Genomic DNA, 18,412 nt, shown 5'->3' with positions numbered 1-18,412 from the left:
TTTTAGGTAAAAAATTGGGAAAAACCCCAATTCTAACAATGAAACAAAACAACAAAGCGCAATAAGGCAAATGTGAAGGTTTTGGCTCTCTATTTGTAATTTTGGCATCGTCGAAATACATCAGACTCGCTTTACAAGCACGCGTGAATTCGCAAGAGATTGGAAACATGGGATTTCCTAACTAAACCAAAACTTAGACTGCAAAACTTCAACTGACAATCAAGTTTCGGAACTTTGTTTGTCGAAGTCACTTAAATTTCATAAATCGTCCCTTAACTAGCGCTCGAATTTCATCGCGGAACATCCTAATTCATAATATTATTTTCACTAACACTTACTGCTAGCTGTTAGAACGTACGTTATAATGTTGGGTAATTTACAACAATAAATGTTTGGGGAAAAAAGAGGTCCCTTTGTTAACGCGTTCATCCGTACAGAATACAAAGACAATTACCCAAACGAGGTTAATGATCTTAGGAATATGTCACCTTATTGTCGAGTTAAGTTGCTTGAATTAAATTCTTACGCAAAAACTGTGACAGAAGAACCAACCTCAATTTAATATAAGCGTAGACAAGACGTTTTCTAAGACCAGAAACTTAAAAACTTTTCATGTGACGTTGTGTTATTGAAGACTTTAATTCCAAAGTATTCTATTCGCTTCGCATATTTACTTTAGATAAGATTTCTGTCAAACAGCCACCTCTAATCGGCGGACGGGGTAAACCTTTAGTCTTACCACGTTAATTGTGCTCTACCACATTCTAGCCAGATTTGAGTTCCAGTTTATATATCGTCTCTAACTTATTATATCAGTTGCGTGACAAGCGTGACACAGAAATTCAAAGATGAGTCAACCTCCGAAATACCAAGAGATGGGTTTTTTTTCCTCTTTGCATGACATCTAGAAAAACCTTTAAGGAATTACTGCATTCAGAAATGTCCAGATCCATCAATGATTCCTTTGCCGGCTGAAGTCAAAGTATGGTTACAGTAGTCAATTTGATTAACAAGCTACATACTGATTTAGCTAACTGATCTGTTCTATAAGCGTCTCATCTTACATGCTAACATGGAGATTTGCTATTTAGTTAAATCGTTCGCTGGTGGAACTTGTGGGTTTAGTTATCGAGAAGACCAAGTCGTTCCCTTGCGTGATTGTTAAAAAGACATTTCAAGTCACTTGCGGAGTTGCAAGTTTTCAGATCCGGAAAATGAAGTTGATCTTGTTCTGCCGCGTGCCGGTGTCCCAGCGGATTTGGACCCCCCGGTCAAAATCCGCAAGCGGATTTGGACCCCCCAACAAAACTGAGTGAAAACATCATCCTTAACGTTTTAATAAAAATGGATGATACTTTACGTTCCACAGCGTACTAAAGTATGTTTTCAATTCAAAACATGCGTCTCGTTAATGCATACGAACTGGCATCCCGTCGGATGTTTCGTTTGACCAGGGGAAAATAGGCAACAATTTAGTTTAATGTCTGGAGAGAGGTCGTTTTTGAACCTTTTCCGCGATAGTCGAACACCGTTAGATTCAATCAGAAACAAACTTGTAACACTAATTTATTTTGTCATGGTTCAATGCCCGAGTGTTGGGACAACATGGTAACGTGCGAGGGATTTAAGAGTGCCTCGGAGGACGAGTGGCTTTGCATTGTCTGCATTGATTGCCAGACTCTAGACGTCTTCGTAATTGTTAAGGATCCCTCAACAGTTAATAATCGTTAAAATTAGAAAATAAGATTGAGTTCAATGTAATAGTCTCCACTTTTGTTAAGACGTTGACATTAACGTTGATTTGCATCTGAAAATAAGCTGAGAGTTCCAATAGTTCAGAATAGAAACATTTTTACTTATCACAGGCTTTACGAAAGACTTATAATACGAGTAGTTTCTTCGTTCTTGTTCAAAAACTGTTTGATTTTACAAATTGCCCCGCTCACGGATCAAATCCCGGTGTTGGGTGGAATCGTGGTTCCAATAGCAGATGCAGGGTGCCAAAAGAAATGTCCGGCCATGGTAAAGGTAGGGTTAAGTCGATTCCAAAAGACGATAGGGGAATTGGCAAGCGTGTACCACAGAGAGTACTCAAGATGTCTGGAAAATTCATAAAATCTGGCTTCGGTAAGTAGGCTACTTACCATCGTGAGCAAAATTACGCGTGACGTCAGAGTTAAGTTTCGATTGGGAATTGGTCAATAGGCTACCAAAAATTCAGACAGAGACGGAATTTTCTGAACTAATGTCTGAACACTTTGTTGGCTTTCCGCTGTCTGGGGGACGCGTAATTATGCTCACGGTGGTAAAGGGCCCCTCTGCATTACCAACTAGACGCCGACAAAACATGTTTCTCTTCGCCAAAATCACATCGAAATTTGTCCTTGCTAAATGTCAAGTGTGCTGCACGTATTAGCACCCCCGGGGACCCCTTTACATAAGAGGGCGGGGGTGCGCGCCCGGAATTTCAAAAACGACCGTGCTTGTAAAAGGTGCTTAAGTCTTATCCGTGTTGGAGTGGCAACAATTAGCCTGTAAAAACGAGTGCTTATATCCTTTTCTGTCTTTTTCAATGCTTCCCTCGCTCCTACAGAGGATTCATACAAATATGAGAGCCGTGCCGCGTTTACTTTGTACAGGTAGAAAAGGTCGTCCAGAATGAGTGTTTCGTTCTACAATGAAAACCCTAATAAACTCACTCAGAAATGACTCATTTCGGATAAATTTTACGCTGGTTATTATGTGGCAACCGGTATCAACTCGTTCTTGTACAAAACTCATTCGGATATCATGTAAAAGGCCCCTAAAAGTTTTTATTCCCAGAGCATTACGCTTTGCTCGCCTGTCTGAATACTAATCAGTAGCGTTGAAGCAACAACCCGATTTTAACTGCTTCGCTGCCGTTGAAACAACGATTAGGGAAGAAAGTACATATTTTAATATTTTCAATTCAACGTAAACAAAAATCTTTATAAATGGTAAATATTCACTTGTGTCGGTATCAATTATTGCGTGACTAGGTTATAATATAAATGAGGGAGGGGAAAACACAACGCAAAACCTGAGCTCCTGTCAAAAAGTAAAACCCAGGCGTAATATAATAATAGAAACGGCTTATAAAATCATAAATAAACAAGGTAAGAGTGTTACGTGAGACTTTTTTACAAATTGTAGTGATTTATTCCAATTGACGGTGGCGACAAGTAGGCGCACCATGTACATTTCATAGTCGCTATCAAGTAAATTTTGCCGGACTTTGAGTTCTTCTCAAGATAGAACAACACAAATACACAAGGAAATTTTTACAGTAACTTTATAACCATCCTTTTGTCTTACAAAAGCTTGAAGCTCAGTAGATTGTGTCATATCGGTCATTGTCAAAACTGTCTGTGTTTTGATGCTACTTTTCGACATAGAAAAAGTATGTCGGACAAAAATATTCACCAAAAAATAAATATTTATTTGCCAGCTTCAATAACGACAGGGGATTAAGTTTAGATGATAAAACAGAGGATTGTGTTAACAAAATTACCGTAGGTCTAGTACATTCGTTACACGAGGTCACACAACTCGTGTAATATTCACGGTGAAAATTTGCATATTTGAGCGGTCGAACGAAAAAAATTATTTCTCGAAAACTAAAATAAATTTTTACAAAAAAAAACTACACCACAATTATTAGAACATATTGGGCTACAAAATATGAAAGTAGGAGGGAAAACAAATTTGGGTGACTTGCCGCTGTTTGTTTGATGCATGCTGACATTAGCTCTTAAATACTTTTCGTGTGACGTTGTGTTATTGAAGACTTTAATTCCAAAGTATTCTATTCGCTTCGCATATTTACTGTAGATAAGATTTCTGTCAAACAGCCACCTCTAATTGGCGGACGGGGTAAACCTTTAGTCTTACTAAACTTATCAGGACATAAATATTTAGTTCCATCATGTGTGATCCACCCTGTCAAACAATCACCCCCACTTTTGAAATTGTGCCCGAGAAAACGGAATGTTCTGGGCCCCAGAACATTCCGTATTTATTCCATTGTGGTTATTTAAACTCTCGCCGGTGACAAGCACACTCAGTGTTTGTTTCAAAGAGAAGCGAAACTCTCGTTTACAGATCACTGTTTCCTATTCATTTAGCTTATTTCACTTCACGAAGACACTTGCCTCACTAACATCTTTGTTTGCAAGAAGATATAACCGTGTTATTAGGACAACTGTCGAATTCAATTTTCAAAAAGTGTCAAGCTGATTTGCGTGATGCCTTTTATAACACCCTCGTAAAAATCAATCTATATTTTTCCAGTAATTGTTTTCATTAAAGCTGAAAAGCCATAATTAATGAGGATGTGGTAATTAAAGATACTCTATTCAGTAATTAATAAAAAATAAATTTAATTATTTGTTTATCGATGTATAGTTTGTTTTGGTACTACATTAAGCGCCGTGTGGTGAGGCGAATTTCTTGTCTTACATTCTGTGAATTTCGGGAAAATGATTCAAAGAAGGAAAAGGAAAAAGCCATTCTACGGCCCTTTCTCGATTGACACTAAATCGCAAAAATATAGAATATTGCATGACCTTTTAAACTTTTTTTTGCAGGAGACGCACAAACGAAATGGCGACTGCTTCTGCCATAGCTAACCAAGCGCTCCGTTCAACGTTTGAAAACGAAAATTATCAGCGTCTTTCTCGACTGATTATGCGTGCGGGTACCGAGTTATTGAGAGCACAGTTTGACTCCTTTTACCCACCAAGCAGTCTCGCCAACAAACTGAGTGAGATTGCTACCAAGAAAAAGTTGCTTAAAGATCTCCTGAAGCCTCAACATGATCTTGTTTATCCAGCACCAGGATTGTTTGGAGAATCAAGAGACTTTGACATCAGCCTGCTTTCCAAATTATTAAAAACTCTTTGTCCGACGCAACTACCTCCTCTGCGCAGCGGATGGAATAATCCCCCAAGTAGAGATGATTTTAGCTTGACTGCAGACATCGTCAGAATTAAGTTTTACCGAAATGATATTATTCATAAGTTTGACAGTATGTTGAGTGATGCAGAATTTTGTTCCCTCTGGGATGAAATCAAAATAGTCCTTTTACGTATAGCTTCCCATATCAGCGCAGAAGCAAAACTTGAATGGGAAGAAGCAATCAACAAGCTGCGGCATGATCCCTTAACCCCAGAGGCTGCAAGAAATGCCGAGGAACTACAGGAAATGTACCAGAAGGACACAGACACAAAAGAACTTCTCGCTCAAGTGATGAGGCAACTTCAAGACGTGAAGAATCAAAATGAACAGATTCGCAAATTGGTGACAAATCGGGCTGGCTCTTCATCGGCAGAAGGAGGAGGTAGGTTTAAGGAAGAAATTGTTTTACTATAAGAAATACAGTGAGTATTGAATTACATAGCCAACTTCGCCATTATAAGGGTAAGTCTCTAAAGAAAAAACTGTGCTGCTGTGTCGATGGGAAAGTATAACAGGGTAATTTAGTTTTATCAACTGAGTTGATAACGTAAATTGGCCACCGTAAAGAGTTGCAAAGTCGACGTTTCGAGCGTTAGCCCTTTGTCAGAGTGAATAACGAAGTTGAAGTGATACCATGATATTGTGACCTAAGTAATTCTTCTTATCACAGCTCCTCTTCGTATCATCATTGATGTCGAATCCATGAAAAGCCACAGTTCTCAAGAGGAAGCTCCAACGACGACGATATCCTCTCATGTGCAGCCAACTGCTTCAGCTGACGAACCTCCGGCGACTATGACAATCAGAGTTGATCAGTCCATTAGAAGAATAGTCTTGGAATTATGTGAACATTACGATTCATTAACAGCTAAGGAAAACGGATTTGTTAAACATCTGGAGGATGTTAACCGGGTCCCTATTGAGAATTTCAATCTCGGTAGCTTGGTACTGACAGTCAAATGCAGCTCACTGGAAATTCTGGAACGACTCTGGCAAGATTACTCCAGTGGTCATCTCGGTAAAGTAGCTCAAGAATTCCTCGTAACCGAGAGAGTGCTGGAAGATCTTGGACTCCTTGAACTAAAACTCAAGATCACTATTCCGGAGGAAGATTACTGGGAGGGTCGGAGACACTTTGCCAAGTGTGCAGGTATAAAACTAATAGCCACTTTGAAGATGACGCGCATTATTTTTTTCACCACAGATTGCTAAGTGGTGAGGGAAGTGGATACTAGATAAAACTTCCAGTGATAACCTTTTGGCGAGTTATTTAGTCTGGCAATTATTGTTTGGTATAAATATGAGACACTATGTAGCATGTATTATATGAATTATTATCACAGCCGGGTGTAACTCTGCTATTCAAGCTTCCACTCAATATTTTAAAGCTAGATTTAGTTGTATTATTTTGCTCAAGTGGATTAATTCTACGCGTGGTACTCTCAGGTGAGGGCCCGTATCGAGTAAGATCAGTGAAAATTCGGAGTCTACAGGACTTTGCTGTTTCGTGTGTGGTTGGAAAAAAAAATTTTTCTGGCCTTCGGTTTGTGGATCCCCATGGACGGAATACTTACCTGATTCCATTTATTTCACTCTTGTGTTGTCTTTTCCAGGTTCTGATTACTCTGAGGAAACAGAAGGAGGACAAAGAGAAGATGGCAAGGAAGAGGAATATATACCTTCTCAGCATTTCACAGGTATTAAACAGTGTCTTTCATGAATCCATGAATAGCAGTAAAACCTGGGTCACATTGCATTGAAGGAATGCGTGCTCAACAACGAAAAAGAATAGCTCACGAAATTAGACGATGCCGGTGGGTAAGGAGGAAAGTCACCTTAAAATATCTTTAGGCGGTGGACATGCTGCAAACGCAAGGATTACACATAAAATTATTTAACTTGTAGCTATGGGTCCTGTTTTTGATGTTATTAAGGAGGAATAGCGAGAATGTGTATTGAAAGAATAGGAAGACAGCGTGAGTATAGCTGTTATTTGATGACATAACATCTCAGCTGGTTTCTGGTTTCAGGTGGGTCATCAAAACCAGTTGAGGAAACTTCAGCAGGTATTTTCTCCTTCTGATGCTGTTTCTCTTATCCATCATTTTCTGTTTATGGAAATTGTGGCATGTATCTGTGAGGTTTAACCTATCTTCCATTGTAATACTTTGCATTGACTTACAGGAATCGATAGAAAATTGTCTCTTCTCCCCCAAACGGTGCCGCATTTCGTCAATCGCGAAACAGAATGCGACGAAATCAGAAAATACCTTTCTCCACAGGACGATTGCAGATGCCTTCTCATACATGGTGCCACTGGTATAGGGAAGACGACCGTGGCGACGAAAGTGGCAAACGACATACTGAATTCTGGGGGAAGTACCGTGGTGATCTATGTCAACTGCAGAAACATAAAACTTTCCCATGATTTTGCTGAGAAGGCTCTTCAGCAAGTATATCACGCACCTGTGGAGAATCCAATACCTGAGCTGAAAAATCGCTTGAAAAGCCAAGATTTCTTCACCATTTTGCTATTGGATAATTTTGAATCTATACTTAATTTGGATGACAGAATGCAGCCCCCTGAAAATGAATTGTCACTCCAACAGAACAACCCATCTAAGGAAGGATCGAGGATTAAGAATCTAATCAATGAAATTTTAATGGTGACAGACAACATCAAACTTCTCCTCACCTCTTCAGAGACAGTTTGTTTTCCGGAGGCAGGTCAAGAAATGGTTCATCTGTCACCTTTTAAGCCAGAAGAATCCGTTAAGCTTTTCAAAAGAGTGTGGAAGGATAGGCAAGTCAATATAACTCAAGCACATGAATTGTCAGAGATTTGCAGCGGTATTCCCTTGGTTCTTTACACCCTGGCCTCCTCCCACAGTGACCTGCCAAGTCTCTTAGAAGCGATGAGGTGTCCTTCGCCTCAAAAAAAATTCGATTTCTTCAGAAAGATTCAAACGGTATCAGAGGATATGAAGATCAACGTTTGTATCGATCATTGCTTCGAGAGGCTTGATTTGATAGAAAAGCATGTCCTCATCAGATTTGCATTACTCAAAAGGCGTTTTTCTCTGTCTGAGGCAGTGAAAATATTTCAGTCAACGGCGATGAGTGCGTCTCAACTCAGAAAAAGTGGAATGGAACTGTCCAAGCGATCACTTTTAGAAGAACGCATTGATGGGGATGAATGCTCCTATACCCTCCTACGAGTAATTCGTGATTATTGTGAAACTAAGGCAATGGAGCAGGAGTTTCGTCAAGTGATCCTAGATGCTCAGAGAATGTTTATCCGCCATTTTTTAACCTTTCTGGAAGACATCTTTAAAATGTTCCTGAGCCAGAACGTGTCAGAAGCTATTGCAGCCTTTCAGAAAGATGAAGCGAATGTCATGCAGCTCGTTGAATGGTGCAAAAATGGCCAAATGGATGAAGAACAAACAAGAAGATGCATTGATGTTTTCAACAGCGTAACGGAGCTACTGGCGAAGATGATGGGAAAGGCCAAATTTGAATATGCCTTCAAATCTCTAAGAAAGAGATGCGAAGAGATGAAAGATCAGACGAGACTGAGCGATTGCCTCACGTCCTTGGGGCTGAAAGAAGTATTCAGCTGTTCCTGTCCTCCAATTAGTCCGTGTGCTTTACACGCTGAAATAGCCCAAGAATACTTCACGAAGGCTGACCGAATCCAACGTAATCTTGGAGTTAAAAAAGGGAACAGCCGAGCTCAGTGCCTTGCCAAACTTGGTCGATGTATCGCCACAGTAGGCTTTTTTGAGGAGGCAAAAGAAAAAGTCCAACAGGCAATCAGAATTCGATCGGAAGGACAGGATGACGACGTTATGCTCGGTGCAACGTATAATGATCTGGGAGGTAGGTGCACAAAATGATTAGGTACCAATTTAATTTGCGAGCGCATTGATCATACATTTTGCAAGGCAGTTTGTGGGATCGTATTTTAAGGTTATTTTGAGCATTTGCTTACGTATGAATCTTCAAAATCGATGAATAAAGAGTCACAATTGACAATGCGTTACAGATTGTGGCCTGTGCTCTGAGTGAAAAAAGCAAGAGAAGCATCCTAATCCTCCATTATGATTTTAGCCTCTCATTAGTCAAGATTCAGCTTAATAGCCGTCATTCATTTAGTCTGGCTCTTGACAGGATCCTTAGAACATCGAGAAGGTGCAAAACTCTGAAATGTATTGAAAAGTGTCCTTATAATGTTTGTAATCAACCACTAGATAGCATCTAGCATAGTCTGGCATAGTCATAGCATAGTCTGGCCCTTGACAAGATCCTTAGAACACTGAGAAAGTGCAAAACTCTGAAATGTATTGAAAAGTGTCCTTATAATGTTTGTAATCAACCACTAGATTCTATCTAGTGGTTGATTATAAACATTATAAGGAACGAAATCTTTCACATGAATTTTAATGCATAATACTTTAAAGGGGTCACGGCTACTTCAAAAATCCTTTCTTTAAGACAGCAAAAATCACTTTTACTACCTTTCTAAATTATCTTCATGGTCAGCCGAAAATGACTAAAATTGGAATCATTGTATCTTTGGAATTATTTACAAATTCAATGATGAAACTCTAATTCCCTCGGTAGTGATCCTTTCGCTCAAGGGAAATCATGAGCAGGCAATCAAGGTCAGAGAAAGAAAGACGCTACCCATTTACAGAAGAACACTGGGTAAACATCCTTTCACTGCAACCGTCCTCAACAGTCTGTCAAACAATTATTTTGCCCAGGGAAAGTACAACACTGCCGAACTGTATTCGAAAGACGCGTTAGGGATTCGGCTCGAGTTACTGAAGGACCATCGAGACACAGCTAAGTCGCTTTTTGATCTTGCGATGGTTCATAAAATGAAGGAAGAATTCAAACCAGCCGAGGAATGTCTTGAAAGATGCGAGGCCATGCAAAAGAAAATATTGGATGACGAAAACAACGATCTTACAAGGTAAATAACTGTCTATCACTATAAATTTTGCGTTTCATTAGGGATCCTTTAGGCATGCAGGTGTTGATGAATTAAACATTAACACCTTCATCCACCTCCTTAATTCTTTAACTACTAAGATCTCATTATTAATTCTCCTCTCTGGCGGCTTCATATTTCCTTGAGGATTAGTTACAAGAATTTGGTGTTAGAGCAAAATAACTTCTACCTGATAAGTTTGAGCATTCTCATTACTTGTTTGCTGGACAATGTGTGGATATTATTGGGAGAAGTTTCATGTTAATCACATCTGGGAGTTAAAGGGTTAAGCGTTAAATTTTACGAGTTTTTGGTTGATGTGCCTTTCCTCGCACAGGACCAGGAAAGAATTGGAAGAAGTAAAGGAGCATCTATTGGGAGCCATGCAAGGGAACTCCTAAAATCCGGTAACAAACTCTGACAGAGAATCTCTTGATGTGAACCGTCTAACCTTGTCCAGTTCTGAGTGTCTTCAAGTGTAACAAGGCAGCACTCCTTCGAGGTTCCGCAAGAATGATGATACAGCCACTTCTACGTGGGTCTCCTCGTAAGAAATCGTCGTAGTTTAAAATCTAGGTAATTATGGAACATTCTTTCTCCGTCACTGACATCTCTATTTTTGTCGAATTTGAGTCTGTTATGATCATGCATCAGTTACATTAAGCATTCTGTCATTAACTGCATCAGACTTGAAAACAAGGGCTGAACATTCGAATGATAGTTGCAATTTTTATTATATTGAACGTCCTAGGTCAAGTCTCACATTACTGGACCGTTTTAGTTTCTTCGTAATGGTGTAAATAGGTTTGGTTTAAAGAAAATGCCCTTGTTCTGGACAAGTGAGTCTTGCTATTTCCGTAGATCCTAACCGGGAAGATTATTTCTAGGCGTGGTCCTGTCAGTTTAGGGCTAATGATTGTATATATGTATAGATATTTAGGAACTTTTCGGCGTGTTCTATACTGATTCAATTCAATTTAGAATAGGTGGTATTTCACTAAAAATGAAACAGGAATTGCAATTGATGGAGGGTAGCCTATCCAAGACATTCAAGGAATTTTAGATATCTTGCCCGTGTAACGTGTAAGTGTTTTACTGACATTATAATAATGAGAATGGTAACTGTTAAGTATTGCTGACTTTTATTATACACCATTAGTGTGAGTTAAAAACCCCAAAACAGAATTTGTGATGTAGTTGACAGCTTTCAAATTCCTTGTTAACTTTTAAATAGATTAAATAACTGAAATAATTCAACAGGGTCAGTAAAACGCTTCAAAAACGACAAGGTTTCTGATAAATAAGTAATTGTCGGTTAACATCATACATTCATGAGGCTCGATTTGATAGTGTCTACTACTGACACGAACGTCCGAAGGGACTCCATCATCCTCGTTCCCAGGACTTTTGGAGATGGAAAAGAGAAAGTCTTGGGAATGACATTATGGTTCCAGTTTTGGCGTCTTCTTGGTGTCGAAGACACAGAACATGTCACAATAGAACGCCGCCTCATTAACCAATTATTTTCGTTGTTTTCCTCTTTCTTTGGTCTTTTTCTTCTCTATTCTTTCATGTAAACTGTGTCTTCTACACTAAGTAAGAGCCCCAGTTTTGTACTGATGCTTGTGCCAAATTACATTGTTTCCAAAACAAACTACATCTGATGTTTTAAACTGACTATTTGTACTGTCACAAATACAAGAACACGTGAAGAAGATTTCTTACACAATTAGCTGAAAAAATTAAAAAGTCTGCAAAGGTTACAACTTAATACAAATTTTAAATCCCTGTTCAGGGGAATCCAATATAGAGAATTCCTAGACAGAATATGTTTTCGGAAGAACGCGACCGTACATAGCGCCTTAGTTTCCCTCGATCTGATGCACCTGCTCATCGTCCTCGTCACCCACAGTAAGACAGTAAGGGGAGAGGAGATTCGCAGAGATGACAATTCAGTATAGGTTTAAATTTCTGAAATTACTTCCATGCAACCAAAAAACATTACCTTAAATCTCTTTTAACTTTGAAGTATTAATTTTGTGAAAAAGCAAATGTAAATGCCTGAATAACAGTCTGCGTGGCTTGGGTAAATTTCATCATTAAACGCGAAGCAAGGGCTTTCAAGGAGGACCTGGGCGCTGTGTGATTTCCTCGGAACTTCGTGTTCACATTGACTTCGTTCCTTTCTCAGTTAAACCTATCGGCAAAATCATGATCAATGGCTATGAAACCCGTCAGACTTGTTACATATGATCAACCAATAGTGTAAAATAAACTGATCCAGATTTCCAACCACTTAATAACATCAAAAACAGAACCCAGAGTTACAAGTTAAATAGTTTTCTGTGTAATCCTTGCGCTTGCATCATGTTCGCCGCCTAAAGTTATTGTAAGGTGATCGACTTTCCTTCTTGCCCAAGAGCATCATCTGATTTCGTGAGTTTTTCTTTTCCTTCGTTGAGCATGCATTCCTCCACCTCTTTTATGGTTCTGTTCGAAAAGATCATTTAATTTAAGAGGTCGATTAAAAGATTTTGTGAATACATCTAGATTTTAGACTGAACACGAGGCAACTGCTTCATCTTGCCAGGACTTATTCCGGCTTCGTTTGCGATAATTAGCCAAGAGTAACTAACACTTACTGGATGGCATGTTGGTCTATTGGTTTCTCACCGTCATAGTCATCCCCATCATCCTCATTGTCATTATCGTCATCGTCATCGTCATTGTCGCCATGTATGTCGATGACGTTATCTTCTCTAACGATACCTTCGTTATCGATATGATTGTCATTATCATTATTATAACCCCGGGCCTCTCGATTCGGAGTCGATGCGTTAACCATATTTGACTATAATGCTTCTTACAGCTTATTGCAAACACTGCAATTATTTTAGGTGGAATTTGCAAGAATGAAACCTAGTGGCATTGTTAAGGAAATTTGCAACATTTCACGAAACCAAAGACACAACAATTTTGCTTAGAGGAGGTAAGATCTATACTGTTTTATGTTCGCTCACACTGAACGCGAACCAAAGCAAAAAATTTTTAGCTGAGAGCTTACTTTAACTGTAAGTTCTTAAAATCGGGAGCAAGTAAATTCAATTTCCTTCGTTTTTTAGCAGACATGTTTCAGAAAAAAATGTTTCCTAAGCTAGATAAGGACGCAGCCTGTCTTGGTACCAATAGAAATGAGAACGAGTATGTCCCTTAACAAGCTCTCACGCAGCTTACAGGATTACCGTGTAAACTAACCTTTCAAGCTCGCTGATCATGGTAGGGTCATCCAGAAACCTTTGCATGTTTTCACATTCTCTCAGGTAAGCTTTGGCATCCTTGAATTCTTCCCTATTTTTGTGAACCATCCCGAGATCAAACAAGGACTTAGCCGTGTCGTAATGGTCTTTCAGCAGCTCACGCCGAATCTTCAGCGCTTCCTCTGAATATTGTTTGGCGATGTCGTACTCACCTAGGGCAGAGTAGTTGTTGGACAGATTGTTCAGGATGGTTGCCGTAAAGGGATGCCGGTCTCCCAAGTGTTTTCTGTATATTTCTAACGTCTCTCCTTCTCTAACTTTTATGGCCTCTTCATGGTTTCCCTCAAGGGAGAGAGCCACTAGACAAAAAGGAAAAAAATTCAAACACTTGTTTTCTGGAAGCAGAAAGAAATATGTTCGTAAGGAAAGGAGCTGAAATACTTTCTCAAACTGATAAAGGTGGGGGAATACTCGCAAAGGTGGGAAGGGGCGAACTTGCACTGAGGTGAAATATCCACAAACCAGAAAAATTTTTATACAACGCTTTGTTGAATTTCCTGTCGGCTTATTCAGCTTGAGAAGAAAGTCTAAGTACGAAACCTCACCCACCTGCTAGGTCATTGTATGTTGCACCTAACATAACAATGTCTGCTTCCCCACGTGCCTTTCGAATGTCGATCGCCTGTCGAATCTTTTCTTTCCCTTCAGTGAAGCTTTGTTCCTTTACGAGACACCGACCAAGTTTGGCAAGACATTGAGCTCGACTGTTACCAGTGCTGATATCAAGATCACATTGGATTCTATCGGCCTCCAGCAGATAGGGCTTGGCTCGTCCAGCAGCTTCATCACACAGGTCTGGAGAGCAGCAGCAACTGAACACTTCCTTGATTCCCAGGGACGTGAGACATTCTCCCAATCTCTTGGGATCTTTACTTTCCTTACACTTATCTTTCAGTTGTGTAAAGGCGCCGTCAAATGTTTTCTTTCCCATCATTTTGCCAAGCAGTTCTCCCACCTTGTTGAAGACATCGGTGCACCTTTTCTCTTGATCTTCCTCCATTGAACCTTTTACACCAAACCAATCGATGAGCTGCATAATGATTTCATCTTCACGTCGGTATTCGACGATAGCCTTTGAGACATCAGTGCTAAGGAAGCTCTGAAAGGTTTCTTCGAGGAAACCAAGAACGTAATTGATGAACATCTTACGGGCGTCGGAATACACTTCCTGAAAAGGTGTTTCTATGGTCTTGTTCTGGCAGTAGAGGCTGTATACTGTGAGGATACTGTAATGATATGGGTCGGAAATATGCTGCTCCAGAAACGACCTCCTTGCTAGCTCATCTATCGCACCTCTTAACTCAGCAGACTTCAGGATTCTTGAAGCTCTTGAGGTGGTAAAGAGACCTCTGAATACTGTTAGAGACACAAGGGTATTCTGATGGTGTGTATCTAGTCTCTTGAAGCAAACGTCGATACAAACGTCGATCTTCTCATCTTCAGTTGCATCTGAAATTCTTGTAAACTTTTCTTTGCGGTCCGGGTTCGTCAGCATTTCCAGAAGATCTGTTGGGTTATCCTGCCACGCTGCCAAGGCAAACAGGACGAATGGAATACCTCCACAACAATGTGCTATTTTGCAGGCAGTTTCTTTTTCCAGAGGGGTGTCACCATAGACCTTCTTCAACAGTTGTAAAGAATCATCTTCATTGAAGGGAAGCAACTTGATCCACTGCTGACCAGTCTGAAGGATATCGATATTCTTCGATGAGGTCACCAGCAGATGCGCTTTTTTTGACTTTGTAGCGATGTCTCTGAAGAACTTCATGATCTCTGTCTTTTCGGATGGAAATCTTCTTTCAGCCTGCATCTCCATGCTTCTTCCATCGTCCAACTGAACTAAGAATTCAAAGTTGTCGAGCAGCAGTAGAGGATGGAAATTCTCTTCTTCAATAAGGAGACTTTTGATTCTACCAATTGCCGGCTCTCTGAAAGGGAAGTGGTACAGCTGCTTGGCGATCTTCCCAGCGAGATCATCAAGGGAAGCCAAAAACCTGCAGTTTACGTAGGCAACCACGGTCTCGGAATCGGCATCTAATATCTCGTTTACCGCCTTGACTGCAGTTGAAGTTTTCCCCATACCGACAGACCCATGTAACAGGATGCATCTACAGTCGTTCTGTGAGTCGTTCTTATTAAGAAACCGTTTTATCTCGCTGAGCTCTCTCTTTCGGTTGACGAAATGTCGAATAGGACGTGGTAGCAAAGACATCTCTCTACGGACGTCTGAAATATGAAATTGGGTAATTTTGTATTATCAACTGAGTTGAAAACGTAAATTGGCCACCATAAAGAGTTTCAAAGCTGACGTTTCGAGCACTAGCCTCTCGTCGAAGCTACTGGTGGGAACATGGTAACAAGAAAAACAAGAATAAATTACTTGAATGAAAAGTGTTTGTTTATACCTGAGGATTAAGAGTGCCGATTTGAAAGATAAATTTTTCCTTCAGAGGTTTACGGCTTTCCAAACTGCCTGGATGTAAAGAAAGGCCATAAACTGCCATATGCTCCTGAGAATGATTGGGGAGATTAAAGAGTCTAACGACCGGTTTGGATGCGTCCTTGTCATTCCTTTCACGGAATCAGTCACCTAGCCGTCTTCCTGTTTAACCATTGTATATCTTTTTGTTATTTAAGTCGTTATTGCGAGCTTTTAGGTGATTCAAAATGGAATCTTTCAATGTAATGTTACCCAGGCCGTTTTTACCGCTAATCATAGATTCATGCAAGACCGACACTGTTTAATACCTGTGGGATGCTGAGAAGGTATGTATTCCTCTTCCTTGCCATCTTCTTTTTGTCCTCCTTCTGTTTCCTCAGAGTAATCAGAACCTGGAAAAGACAACACAAGAGTGAAATAAATGGAATCAGGTAAGTATTCCGTCCGTGGGGATCCACAAACCGAAGGCCAGAAAAAACTTTTTTTCCAACCACCCACGAAACAGCAAAGTCCTGTAGACTCCGAATTTTCACTGATCTTACTCGATACGGGCCCTCACCTGAGAGTACCACGCGTGGAATTAATCCACTTGAGCAAAATAATACAACTAAATCTAGCTTTAAAAATATTGAGTGGAAGCTTGAATAGCAGAGTTACACCCGGCTGTGATAATAATTCATCTAATACATGTTACGTAGTGTCTCAGATTTATACCAAACAATAATTGCTAGACTAAATAACTCGCCAAAAGGTTATCACTGGAAGTTTTATCTAGTATCCACTTCCCTTACCACTTAGCAATCTGTGGTAAAAAAAATAATGCGCGTCATTTTCAAAAAAAAAAAAAGTGGCTATTAGTTTTATACCTGCACACTTGGCAAAGTGTCTCCGACCCTCCCAGTAATCTTCCTCCGGAATAGTGATCTTGAGTTTTACTTCAAGGAGTCCAAGATCTTCCAGCACTCTCTCGGTTACGAGGAATTCTTGAGCTACTTTACCGAGATGACCACTAGAGTAATCTTGCCAGAGTCGTTCCAGAATTTCCAGTGAGCTGCATTTGACTGTCAGTACCAAGCTACCGAGATTGAAATTCTCAATAGGGACCCGGTTAACATCCTCCAGATATTGAACAAATCCGTTTTCCTCAGCTGTTAATGAATCGTAATGTTCACATAATACCAAGACTATTCTTCTTATGGACCGATCAACTCTGATTGTTATAGTCTCCGGAGGTTCGTCAGCTGAAGCAGTTGGCTGCGCATGAGAGGATATCGTCGTCGTTGGAGCTTCCTCTTGAGAGCTGTGGCTTTTCATGGATTCGACATCGATGATGATACGAAGAGAAGCTGTGATAAGAAGAATTACTTAGGTCACAATATCATGGTATCACTTCAACTTCGTTATTCACTCTGACAAAGGGCTAACGCTCGAAACGTCGACTTTACAACTCTTTACGGTGGTCAATTTACGTTATCAACTCAGTTGATAAAACTAAATTACCCTGTTATACTTTCCCATCGACACAGCAGCACAGTTTTTTCTTTAGAGACTTACCCTTATAATGGCGAAGTTGGCTATGTAATTCAATATTCACTGTATTTCTTATAGTAAAACAATTTCTTCCTTAAACCTACCTCCTCCTTCTGCCGATGAAGAGCCAGCCCGATTTGTCACCAATTTGCGAATCTGTTCATTTTGATTCTTCACGTCTTGAAGTTGCCTCATCACTTGAGCGAGAAGTTCTTTTGTGTCTGTGTCCTTCTGGTACATTTCCTGTAGTTCCTCGGCATTTCTTGTAGCCTCTGGGGTTAAGGGATCATGCCGCAGCTTGTTGATTGCTTCTTCCCATTCCAGTTTTGCTTCTGCGCTGATATGGGAAGCTATACGTAAAAGGACTATTTTGATTTCATCCCAGAGGGAACAAAATTCTGCATCACTCAACTCTCCACTGTGAAACTTATGAATAATATCATTTCGGTAAAACTTAATTCTGACGATGTCTGCAGTCAAGCTAAAATCATCTCTACTTGGGGGACGATCCCATCCGCTGCGCAGAGGAGGTAGTTGCGTCGAACAAAGAGTTTTTAATAGTAGAGAAAGGAGGCTGATGTCAAAGTCTCTTGATTCTCCAAACAATCCTGTTGCTGGATAAACAAGATCACGTTGAGGCTTCAGGAGAACGTGGAGCAACTTTTGCTTGGTGGCAAACTCACTCAGTTTGTTGGCGAGACTGCTTGGTGGGTAAAAGGAGTCAAACTGTGCTCTCAATAACTCGGTACCTGCACGCATAATCAGTCGAGAAAGACGCTGATAATTTTCGTTTTCAAACGTTGAACGGAGCTCTTGGTTAGCTGTGGCAAAAGCAGTCGCCATTTCGTTTGTGCGTCTCCTGCAAAAAAAGTTTAAAAGGTCATGCAATATTCTCTGATTTGCGATTTAATGTCAATCGAGAAAGGGCCGTAGGATGGCTTTTTCCTTTTCCTTCTTTGAGTCATTTTCCCGAGATTCACAGAATGCAAGACAAGAAATTCGCCTCACCCCACGGCGCTTAAAGTAGTACCAAAACAAACTATACATCGATAAACAAACAATTAAATTTATTTTTTATTAATTACTGAATAGAGTATCTTTAATTACCACATCCTCATTAATTATGGCTTTTCAGCTTTAATGAAAACA

The 18,412-nt window shown here is 40.1% G+C and overlaps 3 protein-coding genes across 7 annotated transcripts in view; 2 read left to right on the top strand and 1 right to left on the bottom strand.

Moving 5' to 3' along the window:
• LOC149046405 (uncharacterized) overlaps nt 1-11,737 on the top strand; it is a 78,346-nt gene extending 66,609 nt beyond the window's left edge. For 2 of the 3 annotated variants that reach the window (XM_089203201.1, XM_089203202.1), the window contains exons 3-5: nt 7,162-8,859; nt 9,604-9,958; nt 10,314-11,630. In XM_089203201.1, the coding sequence (XP_089059327.1) occupies nt 7,162-8,859; nt 9,604-9,958; nt 10,314-10,377 (2,117 nt within the window). In that variant the 3' untranslated portion in view covers nt 10,378-11,630. Of the gene's footprint in view, nt 1-7,008; nt 7,044-7,161; nt 8,860-9,603; nt 9,959-10,313 lie in introns of those variants that run through there. The other variant, XM_089203203.1, reaches the window with a different exon arrangement.
• Nucleotides 4,614-7,060, top strand: LOC149046406 (uncharacterized). The gene is made up of 4 exons (XM_089202406.1): nt 4,614-5,359; nt 5,648-6,127; nt 6,591-6,674; nt 7,008-7,060. The coding sequence occupies exons 1-4, from the start codon at nt 4,624-4,626 to the stop codon at nt 7,058-7,060; spliced, it is 1,353 nt and encodes a 450-aa protein (XP_089058532.1). The 5' UTR covers nt 4,614-4,623.
• Nucleotides 11,102-18,412, bottom strand: part of LOC113672619 (uncharacterized) — a 13,474-nt gene continuing 6,163 nt past the window's right edge. For all 3 annotated transcript variants that reach the window (XM_089203198.1, XM_089203199.1, XM_089203200.1), the window contains 6 exons: nt 17,368-18,122; nt 16,600-17,079; nt 16,042-16,125; nt 13,843-15,519; nt 13,232-13,592; nt 11,102-12,466 (listed from right to left, as the gene is read on the bottom strand). In XM_089203198.1, the coding sequence (XP_089059324.1) occupies nt 12,361-12,466; nt 13,232-13,592; nt 13,843-15,519; nt 16,042-16,125; nt 16,600-17,079; nt 17,368-18,122 (3,463 nt within the window). In that variant the 3' untranslated portion in view covers nt 11,102-12,360. The remainder of the gene's footprint in view (nt 12,467-13,231; nt 13,593-13,842; nt 15,520-16,041; nt 16,126-16,599; nt 17,080-17,367; nt 18,123-18,412) is intronic.

This window comes from Pocillopora damicornis, chromosome 4 (assembly GCF_964200805.1).
Source record: "Pocillopora damicornis chromosome 4, jaPocDami1.2, whole genome shotgun sequence".
In the NCBI taxonomy this organism is placed as follows: domain Eukaryota; kingdom Metazoa; phylum Cnidaria; class Anthozoa; order Scleractinia; family Pocilloporidae; genus Pocillopora; species Pocillopora damicornis.
Note: the sequence above shows the minus strand (reverse complement) of the source record. Positions and strands in the feature narration are given on the sequence as shown.

Excerpts from the sequence above, each read along its gene's own strand:
- LOC149046406 (XM_089202406.1), top strand. The coding sequence starts at position 4,624 with ATGGCGACTGCTTCTGCCATAGCTAACCAAGCGCTCCGTTCAACGTTT. Across the intron at positions 5,360-5,647 it reads TTCATCGGCAGAAGGAGGAG|CTCCTCTTCGTATCATCATT; the intron begins GTAGGTTTAAGG and ends TTCTTATCACAG. Across the intron at positions 6,128-6,590 it reads ACACTTTGCCAAGTGTGCAG|GTTCTGATTACTCTGAGGAA; the intron begins GTATAAAACTAA and ends TGTCTTTTCCAG.